Source organism: Vicia villosa, linkage group LG3 (assembly GCF_029867415.1).
Source record: "Vicia villosa cultivar HV-30 ecotype Madison, WI linkage group LG3, Vvil1.0, whole genome shotgun sequence".
Lineage (NCBI taxonomy): Eukaryota > Viridiplantae > Streptophyta > Magnoliopsida > Fabales > Fabaceae > Vicia > Vicia villosa.
Genome location: NC_081182.1, coordinates 211967891 through 211989948, shown reverse-complemented (window position 1 = coordinate 211989948; position 22058 = coordinate 211967891). Strand labels below are relative to the sequence as shown.

The 22058-nt window shown below is 32.0% G+C and overlaps 2 protein-coding genes across 2 annotated transcripts; one reads left to right on the top strand and one right to left on the bottom strand.

Moving 5' to 3' along the window:
- The first annotated feature begins 7180 nt into the window (after nucleotides 1-7180).
- On the top strand, nucleotides 7181-16122 carry LOC131593437 (probable cellulose synthase A catalytic subunit 3 [UDP-forming]). Its single transcript, XM_058865933.1, has 13 exons — nucleotides 7181-7302; nucleotides 7973-8168; nucleotides 8321-8436; nucleotides 9073-9332; nucleotides 10264-10530; nucleotides 11366-11711; nucleotides 12564-12701; nucleotides 12790-12915; nucleotides 13008-13220; nucleotides 13296-13572; nucleotides 14080-14273; nucleotides 14451-14801; nucleotides 15409-16122. The coding sequence occupies exons 1-13, from the start codon at nucleotides 7222-7224 to the stop codon at nucleotides 16009-16011; spliced, it is 3168 nt and encodes a 1055-aa protein (XP_058721916.1). The 5' UTR covers nucleotides 7181-7221; the 3' UTR covers nucleotides 16012-16122.
- A 777-nt stretch (nucleotides 16123-16899) lies between these two features.
- LOC131593436 (E3 ubiquitin protein ligase RIN2-like) lies at nucleotides 16900-21796 on the bottom strand. The gene is made up of 13 exons (XM_058865932.1): nucleotides 21640-21796; nucleotides 20776-21219; nucleotides 20029-20106; nucleotides 19855-19941; nucleotides 19642-19763; nucleotides 19386-19482; nucleotides 19192-19297; nucleotides 18910-19067; nucleotides 18694-18831; nucleotides 18528-18595; nucleotides 18212-18442; nucleotides 17715-18102; nucleotides 16900-17236 (listed from the first exon to the last, which is right to left on the bottom strand). The coding sequence occupies exons 2-13, from the start codon at nucleotides 21013-21015 to the stop codon at nucleotides 17180-17182; spliced, it is 1770 nt and encodes a 589-aa protein (XP_058721915.1). The 5' UTR covers nucleotides 21016-21219; nucleotides 21640-21796; the 3' UTR covers nucleotides 16900-17179.
- Between the last annotated feature and the right edge of the window lie 262 nt (nucleotides 21797-22058).

The window sequence follows — 22058 nt, the reverse complement described above, 5'->3', positions numbered from 1 at the left end:
ATTAACATTTAATGCAAATATGGCAAATAAATATTTAATAAAAACGATAAATAAATAAATAATTAAAAAAAAACCATTACTAAAAAGATAAACCTTCCCCCAAACCCTAAACGTGGCAGGTTTGCCAAACCCTAAAATGCGCCACAAACCCTAAACCACAAACCTAAACCTAAACCCTCTTAAGCCTTAGGAGCATAATAATTCACCATTAGTTTTTCCCCAGCAGAGTCGCCAGCTGTAGCAACCTGCCTAAAAATTGAAAGGTTTAGAGTCGCCACCTATTCTGAAGGGCGAATAGGAAACCCTACGTAGATACGAGATTCGGGGTAAGTTATTATAATCAGGTTGAGGGAAGGTGTTAGGCACCCTCAACCCTTTCCTAAAGGCTAACATTGTAAAGATAGGTTTATGGCAAGAAATAAAGTTTATAGCTAATAAAATGAAAAGGGTAAAAAATTAAGATTTAAAAAATGAATTGAGATTTTGAGGGGGGAGACTCGCCTTGTTACCAAGTGCCTACGTACCTCCTTATGGAGGATCAGAGTCCACGTAGTTCGGGGACAAGGTTGTACGCCTTATGGTTGAATTTGTGATGAATTTGTGATTTGAAATTGTTTTTAGAGGCTTTTTGGATAGCCTATCGTAGTTGAATTTGATTTGAAGGGTGAACGTGTTTTGAGGTTGGCGTACAACCTTGATTTAATTTGTTACTGTTAGATGCGATGATCGATAGATTCGACCAGTATAGCTAACAGATTGATGGGCATCACTGGTTACTCAGATCGATAGATTCGATCATCGCGGGCAGCGAATTAATTGTGTTTTAGTTTGTATATTTTTATCTCTCGTCTAAAGCGACTGATAGTTTCAATCGGGTCGAGGAGAGAATTATTGAGGGCAAGTAAATTGTAAATTAATCAGAACAATTTTATTTCTCGTCTAATACGACCAATATATTTAGTCGGTTTGAGGAGAAATTAGGCTAAGTTGTAAAATATATAAATAATCAACTTATCAATATTTTTAGAAGTTTATTAAATTTAATTAATTAACATTTAGCAAAATTTATAAATATTAATAATTTATAAGAAACTAACATATTTTAATTAATCAATTACTTAATAAATTATTAAACTAACAAAATTAACTAATTAAGTTTTTACATTTTTTATTGTTTTATTTATAAAAAAAAAAGGGTGTGTTTTATTATAGGTTAGTAATTCTGGAGGGTGTTAAAAGTTACTGGGCTGAGCCCATTAAGTTTAGGGATCCGTTGGATTCAGTGTGGGTGAGGGCGCATGGTGTACGGTACGCTTCAGGATTAAGGACGCTTGGATCAGATCCTAGTATGATCAAAGGCCTGCATGTATTGTTGGTGGAGGGTGCATAGAATGAAGACACACTGAATCACGTTCAGTGATGCCATGCCAAGTGTCCATGGAAGGACAGATGGCGACTACTCGGCTATCCAGGAGAGATCAACACAGGGGTTCCACGGATCCCACTCTCATTTCTCTCCGTTTTTTCTCTCTCTTCATTCTTGTTCTCTCTCTAAACTCTCTCTTTTATTCTTCCTTTCCACCAACAAACCTAGAAAAAAAACCCTTTAAACCACCGTTAACCACCCCTTACCGTCGTGAATCCTGCCGCGAACCACCCCTAATCCTAGAAAACCGATGAAGATCATATGATCTTCATCTTCCTAACGCACCCTCTAACAACTCTTTACCCAGAAATACCAAAAACATACGAACCCTAACAATCTTTATGAACCCTAAACCCCAAATATAAACCCTAACCCCAATTGCGTACCCAGATTCAAACAATAATCAATAACGGCGCATGCAAATCAAGATCCTAAGCTAAGTTTCGTTTTAGAGTTACCTTATGTCTTGAGTTTCTGGATCGTGTTAGCTCCCTCCCTCTAATCTCTTTCTTCTTCTCTATTTCGCAGGTACGGAATGAAAATGCAAGCGGCGGCGCGGAAGGGTTCTCTCTGCAAAGATTTTTCCGATCCTTTCTCCTTCTTTTCTTTTCTGATTTATAGACTTAGGTTTAGATTATTTTTAGGAATGTTTAGATTTGATTAGATTATGATTTGGTTGTAAATTGATTCGTTGATTAATGGAAAAATTGATTTTATTTCCGATTTGATTTCGTTGTTGATTGAGATTCTGATTTGATTATGTTATGATTTGATTTGCGTTTCAATCTTGTTTGCGTTTTGATTGCGTTTGGGCCTGGGCGGAGATTGAACTAGGGTTAGTGAGGTTGAAGGTGGCGGCCGCCGCTGGAGGTGAGCTAGGGTTTGCAAGGTTGGGGATGGTGAATAGTGGAGCGGGTTCAATCCGGTTCGGTCCATGACCCGTCTTGGTGTTGACCCGGCCCACGCGTGAACCGGTCCATTGCATCCTTGGCCCAATATACACTTGAGTCCAAAAAAAATGAACAAAAACCATTAAAACCCAATTAATTTCATTAACCAAATAATCCCTCATTAATCTTATAATAATTAGTTATTAACGCTAATATCAGTCTACATGGTAGATAAAAAAAATAGAAAGATTAGTTTTGATTATTTTTCAAATTAGATTACATAAGATTTTAAATAAATACTCATTTGTTGAAAAATTAATATTTATAGGAAATTTTAGAAAATCCGAATGGGCCTAATGTTGAACCCAATTTTCTTATTCCTCAAAAGACACCCCCCCTTATCTTTCTTTTTTTCAAGGAGCAATTTAGGAATGGGCCAAGTATCAATTGGATTTAGAAGGGTTTTGTTATTTACACCCTCTCTTTTATCTTAAACCAATTTATACAGGAGTTTTTATAGGAGAGCGAGTTTAATAATAGATATATCAAACCCTATGGCTCCTAATTTTTAACTCCCTTAATAAATTGAAAAATGAGAATTAAACCGGGTAAATTATGGGGTATGACAATAAGACCTTGAAATGATGTCCTCTCGAAGCACATTTGATTATGAGGCTCATGGCTTGATGAAACTTGTTGAAAAAGGCATGGAAACAAACACATGAACCCGTGAAGTTTCTTGATGAATTAACCACATGATTTTGGGATAAACTTGATCAAATGAAATTTAGATATGCTTATAACATGGCATTTGATGATAGGGATATCTCTCTTGAAGTTACAATCATTTATCTTCCAAGAATGATCAATTGATTGAGGGTCGATCCTCCAAACCCTATCTTTAGGAGAGGTGTGGATGCACTTGATTCAATCACCTACAATGTAAAGTTTGAAATACAAAACATATTTTTGTATTTTAGTTAGTATAACATAACACATGAGTATTTATAAACATGGATGCTTAGTGATTCCCCAAAGTTGAGGTGGCATAAAGCTAAAGGTTGAATCTCAAGATTGTAATCTTGATTAATGTTTGGGATGCAAATGATTAAGGAATCTTAGGATCAAAAATTGGGGAATGACATATCCATATAGAATAATTTTGCACCCAAAATTTGATCTTCCCCAAGACTCAATAATTCAAAGATTTATAATCTAGATCTTTAAGAAATTTGATTTTTATCTAGATCTCTAGGGAATTTGATTTTTATTTTAATAATGTGTGTAAATAATGTAATAATCTGGGTAAACGATGTAATAATTGTTTTTTAAAAAAGAAATAATCTTACCCCCTCGATTTTCTAGATAAACTGGGATATAAGATAAGCTAGTTTTGAAATTAATAAAAGTGTTGTTGTTGGGGTTCGAATCCATGTGCATATAACTTTACCCCTTGGGTTTTAAATCACCGAGGTGTTAAGTGACAAATTTTCATAACGCCTTAGGTTACCTTACTCCTTTAGCCAAGGTGAAACGCATTTTGCATCCGTGGTGTTATGTGTTTTTTGTAGTAGTGGTGTGTTTCTTCTCCTGTTGATCTTTTATGGTATGCTGCTTGTGTGCTCAGTTTTGTGGTTGGTTAGTGAAGTTTTTTTTTCACATCTTGTTAGAATTATAAGAGTTGTTTTAGCCAAAATTTGGAAAAGGGGAGATTATTGTTCTTTTGATTGAATGCTTTTGGTAAAACAATATGAGTAGTACAAGATGTTTGGTTATTCTGATGCATCAAGTGAGACAATATATTCCAGCATGAGTGCAGCATCTGGCACAAAATGCAGGCCAAGTTTTTCTGTGTGATCAATATGCGTTTCTATTATTATCCATGGAAATATGTTGTTTATGACTTATATCTTTTAGCAAAGATATGATAAGAAAGAATTGATAAAAGATTGTCCAAATCCAAATCAATTTAAATTGAATGAAGATCAAATTAAATCTCTTAATGGATATGTTTAGAAAATCAAACATGCATCCAAATCATATCTAGTTAGTCTCAAATCAATCTCCCAATGGAGAAAAGCCCAACATATGGATTGTTATTTAATAAGACTCATTCCTACCTTTGAAATTACGAGCAAGAGTTGAAGATTCCTAGCGTTAGGATTTTGTTAATTGAGTCTTTGTATTTGTTTCTATGTGTGCATCTCTATAGCTCATATAGTTTCATACCTAAGGTATAGAGGTTGTGTGTTTTGATAGAGTTGTAATTCACAAGCATTATTTTTTATGTTTCATCACTAAGGTTAGTGATAAAGGGAAAGTGAGAGGGGTTCTCATATTTAGGACGAGTCCTAAATAGAAAGACACATGTAGTATTAAAAAGAGGGTCATTGAATTAGAGTTTGTTCATATAAGACATTTTGTACTAATACTATTAAGAGTGGATTTATTTTCTTAGGTTGGAAGTCCCCTAGACGTAGGTGTGGTTGCACCGAAATGGGTTACCAATTCCTTTGTGTTCTTTATTGTTGTATGACTTATCATCTTGTCTATATTAAACTGTCATAAGTTTGTGTTGCATAATTGTCTCAGGTATTGTGTCTAAGATATATCCCTGCACTAGAACAAAATTTCACGGTTGTTTAGAGGTTATGCTCATGTGAGGTGATAGACTCTGTTATTGAATGGCGTGCTTAGGTATAAGGGTATGTGGGGTGTGATATGTATCAGTTAAGATATGTCATTTCTCCCCCTGGATGAGAGGTATTTATATAGATCTTTTAAGGCCTAGGGTTTCCTTGGAAAGTTCGCCGCCTACCCAATCAAATGGTGGACTGTTGAATTCCTATTTCCAAGGAGACGTGAGTCAATTACTGGTCCTCACTTCTCTCGTCCCCAAAAACATCTTATCTCACGTTTCTCCTAATGGTGCGATAGGGAAGTATCCTGTGGGCGAGGTGTTCATCCATAAGGGTGACATATTAGCATCTCCTTTTAAGGGCGACATAATGACGTTGTTAGATACTTTCCATTTACAAATATAACACTATAGGGTCCATGAGACCATGCAACCTTCAATAATTGGGTGCAGAGTCACTAATGATTATATCATCCCATAATAATGCAAGTTACAGTTCACATTCAGTTATCATGACACACCTCTTTATAGGACATAACCTTAAGGGAAGTTAGCTATACTTGGTAGAAAATAAAGGCGATAATTTCTATTGAAGTCTTATCGCGCTTTGATAACAAAAAAGTAAAGAAATTGAAGAAAAAACATTAACAACCAACGCAGACTCCAATACTGATTCTCCTAAGTAAAACCAACTTTGAGAGTGTGTAGTCTAGTACATGCTGAAAAGAACAAATTGGACTAAAAATCCACGTCTTGGCTATGATGGTCCATATTGGGGGATATTATTTTGGAATGGGCCAAACCCCATTCCATGCAAAACCAATAAGGAAACAAGCCCAACCAAAGGAAGGCCCAAATGTCTCAGGAAGCAAACTCGAACTTTGGATCAAAGTAAAAGAAGATATGAGAACATTCCTTCTCCGAGACATGTATCTTAAAGAGAAGGTTCTAGAGACTCAAACCCCTAAAACCTAAAGTATAAAGCCTAACAAATGATCCATTTTCAAGTACATATTATTCTAACTCTAAATTCTCTCACTTTCGATCGTTCACAGCTTGAGCTTTAGAGTTTACAGTTGCCTCTGCTGTCAGGCAGAAACATCGAAACATCACAATTTTCAAAAGAAATCACTATTGAATCTTAGTTTACTCCCTCATTTGTGAATTGGGTACATGTGATGAGATAATAAACTTGTTTTCAATAAAAAAAATTAAAATAAATTTGCTTTTTTTTTAATAAAGGGGAAAATACACTCGCCTCTTTTAAGATTTATTGAATTGACATTGATTTTTTTTATTAAATTAGCATAAATTTTTATTGAGAAAAAAATCATTTATAGATATGTTTTTTGGTTGTTACTAAAAATAGAAAGGAATGTTTGTATAATTAAACCATAGAAAAGATAAGTGTATATTTTAAAACTTTAAAACTATGAAGCGTAAATATCATTTAATAGATATTGGAGGAGTGAGTGTAATTTTTTTAAAAACAAAACAATAAAAAAAAAAAAAAAAAAACTATTTCATTTTATGTACATTATCATTTAATTTTATAACAATTTAGTTGGTAAGCTCAAACAAACTTGTGGATAAATAAAAATAAAAATGATCAATCAAGTTTCAAAAGTAATTGGGAAATTCAATAATTTTTTTTTAATAAGCAATTTAAACTTAGCGGGTTTCGAATCTGTGACCTTGAGAGAAGCATATTCTCAGGACCCAAATATTTCACCGCTAAATCACACAGACGCACACTGGGAAATCCAATACTTACTTGGCACCTGTAACAAAAATAACTTACAATAGAATTCAATGCCTTAGTTGTCATGAATATTTCTTCAAACAAACGCAGTAGACTTACAATAATGTCTCTATTGTTGTTTTTCTCCATGGACTACAAGAAATAATAAACTAACATAGCTACAAAATGATACCAATAATTTTCCTTTTTTCCTTTTACTTTTTGCTTTTTAGATAGGGCATAAGCTTTGTTGGCGGAGTTATAAATGATTATAGAAAAGTTTAGGAAACAAATGTGTCACATATGAACAAAAAAGGACGGAGAAAGAAATGAGTAAGAAAAATATATAATAGAAGAAAAGAATAAAAGTGGTTTTCTCTAACACAAGTAAAGTACATTTTATATCTTTTCCTTAAGTTTAAAGGCAAAGAATTTGTATAAATTTGGTGAAGATGAATCACTATTATATAGTTTTGTTAGAAATATTAATGGTGCTAAGGTAGTGTTGTGTAGATGTAATACAAAAATGGAAACAAATTTGGGGTTAGTTGCTGGCTCTCACAACAATAATGAATTCATTATCATACGTCAAGATGGAGATTTTGGTGTAAGTAATAACATCTCTTTATTCATCATAATCATCTCTTGCATATATATATATATATATATATATATATATATATATATATATATATATATATATATATATATATATATATATATATATATATATATATATATATATATATATATATATATATATATATATATATATATATATATATATATATATATATATATATATATATATATATATATATATATATATATATATATATAAGAAAACAATTAAATTAACTTTTAATTTTTTTCTCTAATAATGTTTTAAAAAATGGTTGCGGACTCACGTAACAATTTTGATCGGTACAGATGTTGCAATACTGACTGCCCTTGTCGCGATCTGAATTAGCCCGACATTATTCTTTGACATAAAAACAGTGAATAACAATATTATGATCGACACCTGCCAATACTGTTTCGTAATTATCGTTTTGGTATTTGCGGACTATTTTTTATAACCTTGCTAATACTTTAAGCAAGGAAATAATATACAAATTTTATGTAAATTTCCATCACTAATTCAATTTTTGCTAGTAGTATATACTAGCTTCCTCCAATATTTATGTGCTAATTCAATTTTATTCCTATTTAATTGTTGTTTTTAAAGTTCAATACAAAAAATTTAATTATTATTGTTGTGGTTTATATAATTGTAGAGGAGAGAGTTGCAAGAGTACAATGGTGAAAGATGCCAACTATGTGGAGAAGATATTGATGTAAATGAAGATGGTGACACTTTTGTGGCTTGCAATGAGTGTGCTTTTCCTGTTTGTAGAAGTTGTTATGAATATGAACGTAGGGAGGGACACCAAGTTTGTCCTCAATGCAAAACCAGATTCAAGCGTCTCAAAGGTACTTATGCATATTATATGTATATAAGACTAGTAGCTATATAATATAAATATATTTTTTATTAATTCTTAAAATATATTAATTTATAATATGAACTCCTACAAATTGTTGTGAATATAAGTATATAATTTGGTGTGGCATGTGTTTTTAAGGGTGTGCTAGAGTTGAAGGGGATGAAGAAGAAGATGACATTGATGATTTGGAGAATGAGTTTGATTTTGATGGACAAAATGAAGAACAAGATATTCAAATCCCCATGTCTCCTCAAGTAATGTTTCTAAATCTTAGTTTGTTGTAGTTTTTTTCTAACCTAGGTGGAAAATGGTATGCTCGTCTCGATTAGACTCTCTCTGCAAAAACTCGTAAAAATTGTATAAACATGGTAAAGAGAGCGTCATGGTAGGTCTTGCACCCCTAAAATCTAAATTTTACAACAACTCATAACTATCATATAATAATGATCGCGTTTGAAGAAAAAAATAGGATAAAACAGAGAGAATATAGTAAAAGGCATGAGTCTAAAACCGTGACTCAGCCAAACAAAAAATCTAGGCAAAATGTATTCAACCCATTTTGTCACCCTTAATACTAACCTTACTATTTTACTAAGTGCTTAGCATTTGCGAGTTGATGAAAACTTGAAATATAATAATATGTTTTCTTAATGTCTTAAGTTTGAATCTCACAAATATCAATAATATTTGTGTTGGATATGTTTATTTAGAATTAAGCATCAGTTTCAATCGATTCTCGCTAATTTGATCTAAGATCGGATACCTATACCAGATTTTTTTTTAAAAAAAAGTTATTACTATTTTACATGCAATACATGTCAAAAAAATATCATTTTATTATAAGTTCCTTATATGCTCTATGTTTTGCATGCATGCACTTATTGTAACAGGGTGAGGAACTATCTGAAGAGAATAATGCTATAGTTCCTTTAAGTTCACCAATATTAAGAAAAGAGACAACTTTATTGCAAGCAAGACCTATGGATCCTTCCAAGGACCTAGCTGCTTATGGTTATGGAAGTATTGCTTGGAAGGAGAGGATGGAGAAATGGAAGCAAAGACAAAGCAAAATTGGTAACATGAGAAAAGAAAATAATGATCATGAAGAATCAGATAAGGTTGTGGATGATGATGACAATGAATTTCCTTTGTAAGCATCTCTCTCTCTAAAACTTAGCATTAAAATGTAGATTATACTTGGTCATATATAGAAGTAAAATTAACCATTCAATCTTAGATTTCAGTTTTTTTTTTTCATATTTTTTCAAAAATATCTATAACAAAGGGAAAAAAAATCCTTAAAATAGCTATTAAAAAAAACCGATAAAAAAGACTAATATTAAATCGTACACAAACATAATAGTGTGAGTCTGAGAATTCAAATTTAAAACGATTCAAATAAAAATTGTAAACCCATCTAAAAAATTGAAAAATTGTGAAAAAATCTTAGATATGTTTGAATTTTATTTTATAAAAAATTTCATATTGATTTTGCAAAACTGAACTGCATACATATATTTTAATTTTTTTATTTTTTGCGTTAATTTATTATTTGTCTATATTTAATTTCTTTTGATATTAATTATTAATTTAATTTATCTATTTATTTCCAATAATTCATTTTTTTATAATTTTCAATAATTCATTTGTTTTATAATTTTAAAATATTATATATTATATGTTTATCTATTTCTTTTGATCATTCTCATTTTATAATTTTAATTTTAAAATATTATATCTTATACATTAGTTCAAATATATTATTTTACAATATTGTAAAATATTAATATAAATTAAAAGAAAGTTATAATGTCTAATTTGGTTTAAAAAAATTATCCAAATTTAACTACATTAAATTGAATCGCTCGAATTGTATTTTTTAATGAATTATTTTAAACTAAATCAAATTATAAATAATTTTATCTTTGAATCTAATGGATTTTTTTTCAAAATCGATTCATTTTGTTTTTTTTTGGAAAAACTATTTTATTCAATTTATACAAACATACATACATGCATACACACAATATTGTTTTTCTTATGATTGATATTTTTTTCCATTTTCTTGTGACAATTAACAGAATGGATGAATCAAGGCAACCATTATCAAGGAAATTGTCAATTCCATCAAGCCAAATAAATCCATATCGTATGATCATAATATTAAGATTAATTGTTCTTGGATTCTTCTTTCACTATAGAATCATGCATCCAGTAGAAAATGCTTATGCTTTGTGGCTTGTGTCAGTAATATGTGAAATTTGGTTCACTCTTTCATGGATTCTTGATCAATTCTCAAAGTGGTTTCCTGTCATCAGAGTAACCTATCTAGATAGACTTTCATTAAGGCAAGTGATTCACAAATTGTTTTATTTACCATAGGTTCAAATATGTTTTTTAATTTTAATTTCATAAAATTATTAAATGGCTATTTTTAATCTTTACAAAATTATCTTATAAATAATTTTAGTCTTTAATACTAAGTTAACATATATTTTTAAATGAAATTTTTTGTTGATACTTTAAATGATATAAAAAGTTCATCGACAAAAATTAAATTGTTTTAAAAAAAATATTAATTATGAATTTTAAAAAAACTTAAAATATCAAGATAAAAATTACAGAAAGTTGAATTTAGAAATCAAATTTTAAACTTTTTTTTTACCAATTTTTTATAATATTCAAAATATACTTGCAAAAATAATTATTAAAAATGTATCTTTTTGAAAGAAATTATTTAAAAATGTGTTGACTTAATAATATGGATTAGAACAATTTAAAATAATTGTATTGACATTTAAAAAATTTTGAAATTTTAATTGGAACAAAAAAAATTATAATTTTATAGACACCAAAAAAAAACATATTTAACCCATTATATTATAATGTGTTAAATATTTTCACTATTAGAAAATCAAACCAAAGTAAATTGGCCTATAATTTGTTTGTTTGCAATACTTAAAAGACAAAATTTGAAAAAAAATATATATTAATTGCTATAATATACTTTTCTTTACATTGTCAAAAAATTATACTTTTAGTGTATAAAAATTAAATTCAATTAAAAACAGATTAATTTTGCTAGTTTCTGATTTTTGTCAATATTTCAACATTTTTTAATTGTACTATATTTTCTTTTCATGTATATGCTTATTATCAATAATTTTTTCCCTATTCAAATAGGTATGAAAAGGAAGGTGAACCATCACATCTTAGTCCGATTGATATATTTGTGACAACAATTGATCCATTAAAAGAGTCACCTCTAGTGACAGCAAACACAGTTCTATCAATTCTAGCAATAGATTACCCTGCTCAAAAGGTGTCATGTTATGTCTCTGATGATGATGCATCAATGTTAACATTTGAAGCATTATCTGAAACTTGTGAATTTGCAAGGAAATGGGTTCCTTTTTGTAAGAAATTCAAGATTGAACCTAGGGCTCCAGAATGGTATTTTGCTGAGAAAATCAATTATCTTAAGGATAAGGTTCATTCATCATTTGTGAAAGAAAGAAGAGCAATGAAGGTAATTAAGATGTGTCTATCTCTTAGTTTATTGCTTTAAATTCAGGATTAAGTCTAATTAAATAGTTAACTCAATTTAAATATCTAATTAATTAGAGTTGATAAATTTACTTAGTTATAATAATGTGTCGTGACTTCTATTTTGGCCTAATATCAGTAACCTAATTGTCGGAATTTTGTCCCTTAGAATTGAATAAGTAGTAGGATGTCACGGATTCGAACTTATACTTCTGCAATCAAATGTCCTTGCACGGCTATTTGAGTTGATATAACGGGACTATGTCATGACTCATTAAGTATCTACCGAACACATTTAATCATAATATTAATCATAATTTTTAGGTGTTTATTTGAACATAAAATTGTGATTAATGAATATCAGTTATATTTGAGCATAAAATCATGATTAACTTTTAAGTGTATATATAAATTATGGTTAACGATATTCAAATTCGTGAAATGTGGTGTGTCACTTTGTTATGTCGATTCACAGTTCATTTAGGGAGCATAATTAATCACACATTTGATTTTTAATTCTATTTAGGGATCAGTTTCTTTTGTATTTCATAATTGTCGTATTCATAAATTTAGTATATCTGTAATTATTGGATCAAGTTCGCACGGTTCAAATTTCAAATTTAATATTTATTATTTTAAAATAAATTGAAAATTACATTAAATTTTGACCGTCTAAACTTGATCCAACAATTGCGAATATTCTGAATGGGACAAACAAATATAAATATAGATTTTAATTTCTTTTATTATCCAATTTGTTATTGAAATTTGAATATCAAAATATCCTTAGTTGATCTTCAAAATATATGATAAAAACTTATTCATGATAATGTAGAGAGAATATGAAGAATTTAGAGTTAGAATAAATTGTCTAGTTGCAAAAGCTAAGAAGATTCCAGAAGATGGATGGACAATGCAAGATGGAACACCATGGCCAGGAAATAATATTCATGATCATCCAGGAATGATACAAGTAAGTAATCAACAAAAAAACATCATGCATAATATATAGTTTAATTTACAATATACCTTATGATTTAAAATTTCAATCCTTCTCACAGGTTTTTCTAGGTGAAAATGGTGGATGCGACATGGATGGAAACGAATTACCACGTTTGGTATATGTTTCTAGAGAAAAGAAACCTAACTTCAATCATCAAAGAAAAGCGGGCGCACTAAATGCGTTGGTAAGCATCAGAGTCTTATATTTAGAGACGGAGGTAGTATATTATTACCGACATTTTTAATATATTTTATTGTTGACAATTTGATTAAACAGGCAAGAGTATCTGCTGTGCTTTCCAATGCACCATTTGTGTTGAACTTAGACTATAATCACTACATCAACAATAGCAAAGCAATAAGAGAAGCAATGTGTTTCATGATGGAACCATTATTAGGAAAAAGTGTATGTTTTATTCAATTCTCCCAAAGGTTTGATGCTATGGACACTAGTGACCAATTTTCCAACCAAACAAACACATTTGTTGATGTATGTAAACTCTTCTCACACTCTCTTAAAACTTTTGAGTTTAAATTATAATAAACTAGCTCTCTACCCTTGTAGATAAACATGAAGGGTTTGGATGGAATTCAAGGACCTACATATGTTGGGACAGGATGTGTGTTTAGAAGACAAGCACTTTATGGTTTTGATGCTCCAAGGAAGAAGAAGTCACCAAACAAGACATGTAATTGTTGGTTAAAGTGTTGTTGTTTTGGATTGTGTTGCATGGAAAAGAGAAAGAAGAAGAAGATGAAGAAGAAGAAACCTAAGTATGAAATGATGGAAAGTAGTCATAGAAAAGCAAATTCTGAATCATCGATTGTTGAAAGTACTATAGGTAAATTTTAAGCATATAGTATTTGCTACGTATTAGTATTCAATTTTAGGGTGGCAAAACGGATCTGACCCGCTGAACATGCCTTTTTGTTTGTATTTTTTCGCACATCAACCATAGGTTTGAAGTCTGCATCCTCTCAACTATGTCCGCTCCACACTGATTTTTTCGGATGTGGACATTAACGGGCCAGACATAAATTTTTATAATTTTTAGGCTTTAAGACTGCAGGGCCAGTCGGATCCGCCCAACATCATATTTTCGCGGGAGATGACAAAGTTTTAGATATGTATCCTCTATTATGTCTATCCCATTCCACTTTTTTGTCAATTTTTATGGGACGGGACTAAAGAGATCAGACATGTCCATTTGCCACTACTATTCAACTCTTTAAGACTTAAATATTATATAAAGATGCTACTCGGAAGCATTGTTCTAGAATCGGAAACAGTTGAACCGGTTGAATTAGTCTCTGTCATTTAATATAAACTTGTAAAATCTCAAATGTAGGAAATGAAGATGTCTTTTCTCCAATCTTAAATCAAAAGTTTGTCAAGAAATTTGGACAATCTCCTATTTTCATTTCATCTACTCAATTTGTTGATGGTGAGAAACTAAATCATGGCAAGCTTGCTTCTCAAGTTACCGAAGCCATACATGTCATTAGTTGTGGCTATGAAGAGAAAACAGAATGGGGCAAAGAGGTAAACAATTTCTTCCCATTACTTTTCTCTTCTAAGATCATCTTTAAGATAAACAATTTTCTTAAGTATTTATGGTCTATGAAGCAGAAACACCAGAAACACGACACAGATGACACATACACACATTTTATTTTATCATATAAATACTTGTGTATAAGTTATTTCATCGTGAGTCAGGTCGGATGGATCTACGGTTCGGTTACGGAAGACATCTTAACCGGTTTCAAAATGCATTGTCATGGATGGAGATCAATATATTGTATACCTGAAAGGCCAGCATTCAAAGTATCTTCACCAACAAACCTTTCTAATGGTTTACAACAAGTTTTTCAATGGGCCCTTGGATCCATTGACATATTCATGAGCAAACATTGCCCTATTTGGTATGGATATAAAGGAGGATTGAAGTTCTTAGAGAGAATTTCTTACATCAATGCAATTGTATATCCATGGACATCAATACCTTTGGTTGCTTATTGTACTCTTCCTGCTGTTTGCTTGCTTACCGGAAAATTCATCATTCCTGAGGTATGAAGCTTTTTTAATTTATTATTAGGTTTATCGAAACTTTGATACCTTAAAGTAAAGTTTTGGATTCGAGCTTTGTATACATGAATAAACCTTAAAATCCAATGTTATAATTGGAATCATGCATGGATCTCTATTTAGATCCATGTGGCCTCTCTATCTAAATCTGGACTAATCTAATAACTAAGAGAATTATTCTTCTATTTCGGTCGTTAGATTAATTCAATAGTCAGGGTTTAAATGAAGAGGTTGCAAAGATCGATAGAAGTGTTAAAAAATAAAAAATAAAAAATTGAACCAAATTGGTAAACTAAAATGAACAGCATTGAAAAGAATTGAACTGACCATTTGTCCGAAAACTATTTGACATAGTTTAGTTCTATTTGATTCAGTTTTTTTTTTTTTAAGATAGTCATAATATTCGATCCGGTTAAGTTTATAGTTTGTTTATAACAATTTTGTTTACTAGTAAATAATAGCAATTTTGTTTACTACTAAATATAAAGAACGTTTAGATCAGTTCGGTTCAGTTCAGTTATACCGAATTATTGAAAACTATAATTTGGTTTTTTTTCATGCTTATCAATATTATTTTTTGTAATGGCAGCTTAATAATACAGCTGGCATGTGGTTTATTGCACTATTCTTTTGCATTTTCACAACAAGTGTATTAGAAATGAGGTGGAGTGGAGTTACAATACATGAATGGTGGAGAAATGAACAATTTTGGGTAATAGGGGGTGTATCAGCAAATCTATATGCAGTATTTATAGGCCTATTCAAGCTCCTAACAGGTGTAAATAGCAATTTCATTTCATCATCAAAATCAACAACAAGAGAAGATGAAGACAAACAACATTATGGTACAATGATGTTTGGTTTGAAGTGGACAACATTGTTAATCATACCAACAACATTACTTATACTAAACATAATTGCTATGGTTGCTGGATTGTCACATGCAATTAACAATGGTTTTGTGGCATGGGGTCCTTTGTTTGGGAAATTGTTGTTCTCATTTTGGGTTATTGTTCATTTGTATCCATTTCTTAAGGGGATGGTTGGAAGGAATAATAGGACTCCTACTATTGTTCTTGTTTGGTCAATCTTGCTTGCAAGTTTTTTTAGTGTTTTGTGGGTCAAAATTGATCCTTTTTTGCCTAAGTCAAATGGTCCTATTTTAGAAGAATGTGGATTGGATTGTAATTAGATTCAAAATTTGGTTATAGTAGTAGGGATGGATAAAGTTTGATCTTGTTTTGTTGTGAGTTATAAGAAAGATTGTATAACTTATTTGTAATGATTGATTTACTTGTTTCTAAGGGAAAAAGTTTGGATTTGTAAAATATTTGTATATGGAATTATATTTTGCTATTTGAAAGTTGAGAATTTAACCTGTCACCCCAAAATTTAAATCAGGCACCCCTAATATTTTTATGATGTCAAAAATATTTTTGATTAAAAAAAGAACAAAATTGCCTAACAAAGTTTTTGGTAGTCGTTTAAAATTTCAAGTACGCATGAAATTTTCGATAGAAAATCAAGAGTTTTTACCAGAAAATTCAAAATTTTTGATAAAAACACGCACATTTTCAAATTGCTGGTAAAAATTGCATAAATTTTTATCGAAAATTTCAAAATATTTAATTTTTTTTTCAAAATTTTCAGTATAGTTATTGAAATTTTTGGTGAAAACTCATGAAAATTATGATCTTTTTTTTGGAAATTCCAAAATTTTTTATATTATTCAAATTTTCTAATATAGTTTTGAAATTTCCATTAAAAACTTTATGTTTTGAAGTTTAATAACTTTAGACAAAGGTATAATGACAAATGCATGCAATATTAAGGGGTGTCATGTATAAATGAGAGGGTGGCAAGGTAATTCCTCTTGAAACTATTATGTATGCATGCGAAACAAACAAGGTCCTAAATTCACCAAATCGATGCTCATAAAAATCGGTCGATCATCCGACAAACCATGCATTAGTGCATGTTACACGCAGTTCAGTCAAACCTCGCACCACTTGTCAGACAGTAAAAATGAACATAATTATCATTTGCAGATTCAAACAATTACAATTACAAAAAAAAAATGAAAAATGAACAATAATGACAGATAAGAACTTGCCCAACTTGGAGAAATACACCACATTTATTTTTACTACATTCATGACTCAAGGTGAGAAAATGAAGAGAAAGAAAAAGCCTATATATATTTTCTGCTATCTTTCTTGAGTACAACATTTTTTTATGTGCTGACTCTATATACATTAAAATGATGATATGTCTATGCTTCTCCAAGGACAGTTGTAGCTCTAAGTCCTTGCTTGATTCTTTGATAAATTTATGATCAAAATAAGAGCTTAATAATAAAGTCACATTTGGAGAAGATTATTCACAGTAACCGTGACAGAATTCGTCCGCTGCAAGTCCTGCACAATATCAAAAGCTTTCGGTTCAATATAATACATCAAACATGCATCTTTTCGTAATCAATATTATCGATGGAAGATGGCGATCCACGGCAGCGAGCCAAAATCCCGTTATACCAGTCGCATTGTTGAGCCGTCATAGTTGATTATGGCGGAAAAATCAGCAATATTGACCGATATTTACCATTGCGGCGAGCTCAAATAGGGGTTGGCCTGTTGGTGAAGGCTTGAGTCCTGAGAGTGTGCTCCTCTCAAGGTCTCGGGTTTGAATCCCGCTAGGTGTTAACAATTTCTGTGTTTGGCCAAGTTCTTACAGAGCTTTGTTCTGGCTTTAAATGGGGCTCCCACAAATGGACTGTGGGATCGTCCCGCAAGTCGCTTTAAATGGGGCTCCCCCGCAAATGGACGGTGGGATCGTCCCGCAAGTCGGATGCCAAGCTTTAAAAAAAAGTATATAATGTAAAAAAGTCGAAAATACCTGTAATATCATGTCATCTGGAATATGAGGTAGAACCTCCCGGACGGTCTCGGCCATAGCAAGTACGTTTGCTACGTTATCATTTGTGGGTCGTGAATTGGTTCTTATATGTAAACCACCATTTCCTCCGGGCAATCTTACACCAGGGGAAGGAAGGGTCGTCGGAGTTGGAGCACTCGCGGAAGCCTGAGATGGGTTAATAGGCCAAAGGTTCCAAGAAGAATCGTCAAAGGTGGTCTGAGCATAGGTTTCTCCAACAGATGCAAGATGTCTCATCATCATTTGAACTCTTCCGAGACCTACTGTTCTGATAGCGGTAGATGGACCAGCTCCATCAACACCCGGATTCGGCCAAGAATGTAACCACCCTGAGTCCATTCCTGCACCCCTAGATACGGAAAAGTAAAATGAGCAAAAACGAATGCATCAATACAACTCACAAAAAAACCAAGGATAAAAGAAAGAAGGCCGAGTAGCATGGAGTTTGAAGATTGCACCTCCAAGGAGCGCCTTCGGCATTGTTCGGTGTCTGATTTGGAAACAATCCTGCTGGCATGTTATGTCTAGCAGAGTTTTGACGATCAAATCCTGCACTCATTTGGCGTGCAAGTTGCTCGTCACTAGATATTACCCCTGTACTTGAATTTGTTTCAGTTTCAGATCGGCCTGCAAAAAGCGGCTTTCGGCATGTTGGACAAGTATACATCTCAGTCAGGCCTTGATCCAACCTAGAATCAATTTAAAAACAAGTCGTAACTAACTAAAACGAACACAAAATAGAAACAAATAAGAGCTTATAAAATTGAAACATACCAAGATCTCAAACACGCAAGATGGAAGAGGTGATTGCAGTTTAGCTTTTTCGCCTTAGCCATTGATTCCTGTCATAATCACATTAACATATTACTCGAAACTCGAAAGTATATCCAACCAACACCAAGATTAATCAGAAAAACAGAGATTCAGCAAACAAGCATACTCTACAAATAGCACATTCATCGTCGTATGCTCTTAGCTCCTCGGCGGTTGCATCGGGAAGAGCTGCATGAAGTGATCCTAGAGCTATCCTTAGCCTAATAAATCCTTTTACACGATTTATTATTGCACTAAGCAAGGCCTGCTCACAAAAAATAAATGAGTACGACGGTAAAATTTATGTCAAATTAAGAATGAGAGATATGCAATAAATATTTACACGTATATTTAAAAATAGCACTGCGTCTACAAGATGGAAAGCCATGCCATGAAGCCGCCATATATACAAGTAATGACCAAGTGCCATGAGAAACGTTGCCATGTCAAGGAAAAAACCCAAGTTCCGGATAAGAACTCCCTTCCATTCCAATAACGAACCTACAGTTACACCACTTTATTAGGACACTCGGATGGAAAAGTCAATAGACATTCGATAGAAAATGAGCAAAACAGGAGTTCGCATATTCTTAATACCATATAATCCGATTTTTATGCAAATTACCTGCAGTTAATGTGTCAAGCAGTTTAGGTGGTCGGAAATCACTACTACTGCAAGCCGAATGATGAATCCATATGTCAAGCAACTGGAATCCATGTACTAAAATGGCCTACAATTCATATCACACCATAAACAATTTCATTAAACAACGCATGATGCGAGCAGATCTCAAATCTACAAAGATGCATTTGAAATACCTGTAGGGTTTCGAAAGCAATACTTAAAGGCTCAAAGAACAGTAACAGAAACATAGACGACTCATGTGTTGTATATATTGAAAGACAGAGCCGTATCCTAGGAGCGTAAAAAGGGAAGTGTCAGAAGCATTCGAAGATATAAAATTACAATAACAAAAGCATGAGCCTAAATTACTATGGCGTAAGATGAATATCCATTATGATAATGATAATAGCAAAGTTAAACAAGCTTGTATTGAAAAGGAGTTAGAAGTACCAGAGAACGTCAACTAAGAAAATGAATAACAATGCTGAATATACACGAAGATATGTCCATGGTGTGGCGGATGGTGATGCATTCAGCCGCTCTAATCGATCTCTAGCCAGAGCTTGAAACATCTACGGAAAATATGTAAATCATGAACATTTTGTACATATAAAATCTCAACGGAATAATTTCAATATGGTTCTTCTAGGATAATATAAATACCTTTAAAGAACAAAGCACGGCCAACCAAGCTGTCCAAAGACCTGCCTGATAAAGTGTCGGTGGTACAATCAACGGAAGAAATGTTCCCTGTTCATGCACCAGCACGTAATAAATAAGAATAAAGTTTGCAGGGAGACGCATTTTATAAAACCACAGAAATTCAAAAGCACTAACCTTGTAGATGACATAATTAACAAGACGTTCAACCAATTTACGAGATTCAGAAGGATACAACTCGGCGAAAAACATAGCCTGCATGTGATAAGAAGGACCATGAACAGAAAGAACAACGTCGATAAAAGAAAAACTTATTTATACTACCATCGGAAAAAAAATCGCGGACATCCTTGTCCTGCTAAATTACTTACAAAGTAAAAAAAAAAAAGACGGGAATGTAGAGCATTATTGAAACTGTTTTCAATTAAAAAAAAACTGTGCATGCAGTAAAAACATGTTATAATAATTGACTATCACGACTTTTGTGAACTTATTTCTTTTATATGAAGAACTATAGATATCAGACATGACACTAACACCTAGACACAGATAATAATTGGAGAAAAAAGAATAAGTAATGTAACCACGTGTCTCGGCGTCCTGATGGTTGGTGTCAGACACTAACACCTGTCGGACACCAGACATACCTTCAAATTGAAGTGTCGGTGCTACATATAGCAACTCTAAGAGAATGAAAATCACACTCAAGCACTTGGCTATTCTACTTCGAGAGACTACTTGTTTTCCCCTCTATCTTAGTTTGAAATAAATCATGAAAAACTCTACAAATAATATTAAAATACGCATCATTTGCCAAACATATTGAACCCGCAAACCACACCGCATTATCAACATGTCGCATAATTTATAAATACTTTATATTAGTAGCTAGTGGTAGTGACCACTATTCCACAACAAACTCACCTTGAGACAAAGATTGAGAAGGACAAATACATTGATCAAGCAATTCGTAAGTAACCCTATGGTGGTATACAATCCCAAAGGCAACTCAACGTCCTGGTCGACATTATCCAAGTGAATTGAATTCCATCCAACCAGTCCATCTGATTTAAACTTATCTAACGACAAATCTGTGCAAAACTGAAGACCTACAAAACTTAACACTGTCGAAACCGCCGAAATAGCTATAAACTTCAAAGCCATTAGTACTAATAATAATAACAACTTCACCCTCTCTACTAACACCAATCTCCTGGATTTTCATCTGACTTCAATCATTGCCGCCCTTTGTCCATAACGAATATACTCCAACATCAAATGGAACCAGAGGGCAAAGTTTCTGAAATCAGCTTAAATCGCCACCGTCATTCAGTTACCATCTCAGGTCTCCAAAAGAAATAAGATACCCTACCAAGTGATCAGCAAAAAATTAAATTGTAATGTCAAATTTTCAATTTTCAACCACTAAATCAAATGCAGAAATCAGAGTTACAACATAAGAATATGAATTTTCCAAAATCAATTTTTTTTTCTAATTCAATACATACACAGAGAAAAAATCAAAATTGATACAACCCAATTTCTCCAAAATACAAAATTCACCTACCCATCATTGAAATTTCAACTAATCAAGTTCCCAATAATAAGAACCCTAAAATCATACACTAAAGAGGATTGATAATATGAAACAAAATTAGAAAAACCCAACAACCGAAATCAATCAGAAAACTCAAAGGGTGATCGAGGAACAAATAAAAATCGTTTTTTTTTCAAATGAATAAATGCAAAAAAGCTAAAACAAATTGAGAATTGAAAAATGAATAGAACCTGAGTCGATCTAGAAGGTGGGTGGGGTAAGGAGGGTTGGGGTTTCTGCAATTATCATTCGCAATTGAGAATCGAGACAAAGACCGAACACAGAGAGAGAAAATTTAGGCAGAAAGAAAAAAGAAAGACTATATATATCGAGTCAATACTTTTGAAAGGTAAAAATAATAAGTATAGGTTAAAAATTTATCATTAACTTTTGTGAATATTAAATTAATTTGTATGGTAAAGATTAGAATATATAACTACTCATATACTCTAATCTTTTTTAAAAAGTATAAGTTATAAATTAATATTTTTTTATATTAGATTAGATGTTGTTTGATATATATATATATATATATATGGTTAAATAAGTTTTTGGTCCCTATAAAATTACCAAATTTCGTTTTAAGTCCCTTCAAAATTTTCTTTCAAAT

What these genes read in the sequence shown, in the direction of transcription:
- LOC131593437 (XM_058865933.1), top strand. Translation starts at nt 7,222, where the DNA reads ATGGAAACAAATTTGGGGTTAGTTGCTGGCTCTCACAACAATAATGAA. An exon ending in AAACAAACACATTTGTTGAT is followed by an intron (nt 13,221 to 13,295) that starts GTATGTAAACTC and finishes CTACCCTTGTAG; the next exon opens with ATAAACATGAAGGGTTTGGA. An exon ending in AAACAGAATGGGGCAAAGAG is followed by an intron (nt 14,274 to 14,450) that starts GTAAACAATTTC and finishes ATCGTGAGTCAG; the next exon opens with GTCGGATGGATCTACGGTTC.
- LOC131593436 (XM_058865932.1), bottom strand. Translation starts at nt 21,015, where the DNA reads ATGGCTTTGAAGTTTATAGCTATTTCGGCGGTTTCGACAGTGTTAAGT. An exon ending in CCGTGCTTTGTTCTTTAAAG is followed by an intron (nt 19,764 to 19,854) that starts GTATTTATATTA and finishes TATTTTCCGTAG; the next exon opens with ATGTTTCAAGCTCTGGCTAG. An exon ending in GCTTGACACATTAACTGCAG is followed by an intron (nt 19,068 to 19,191) that starts GTAATTTGCATA and finishes GTGTAACTGTAG; the next exon opens with GTTCGTTATTGGAATGGAAG.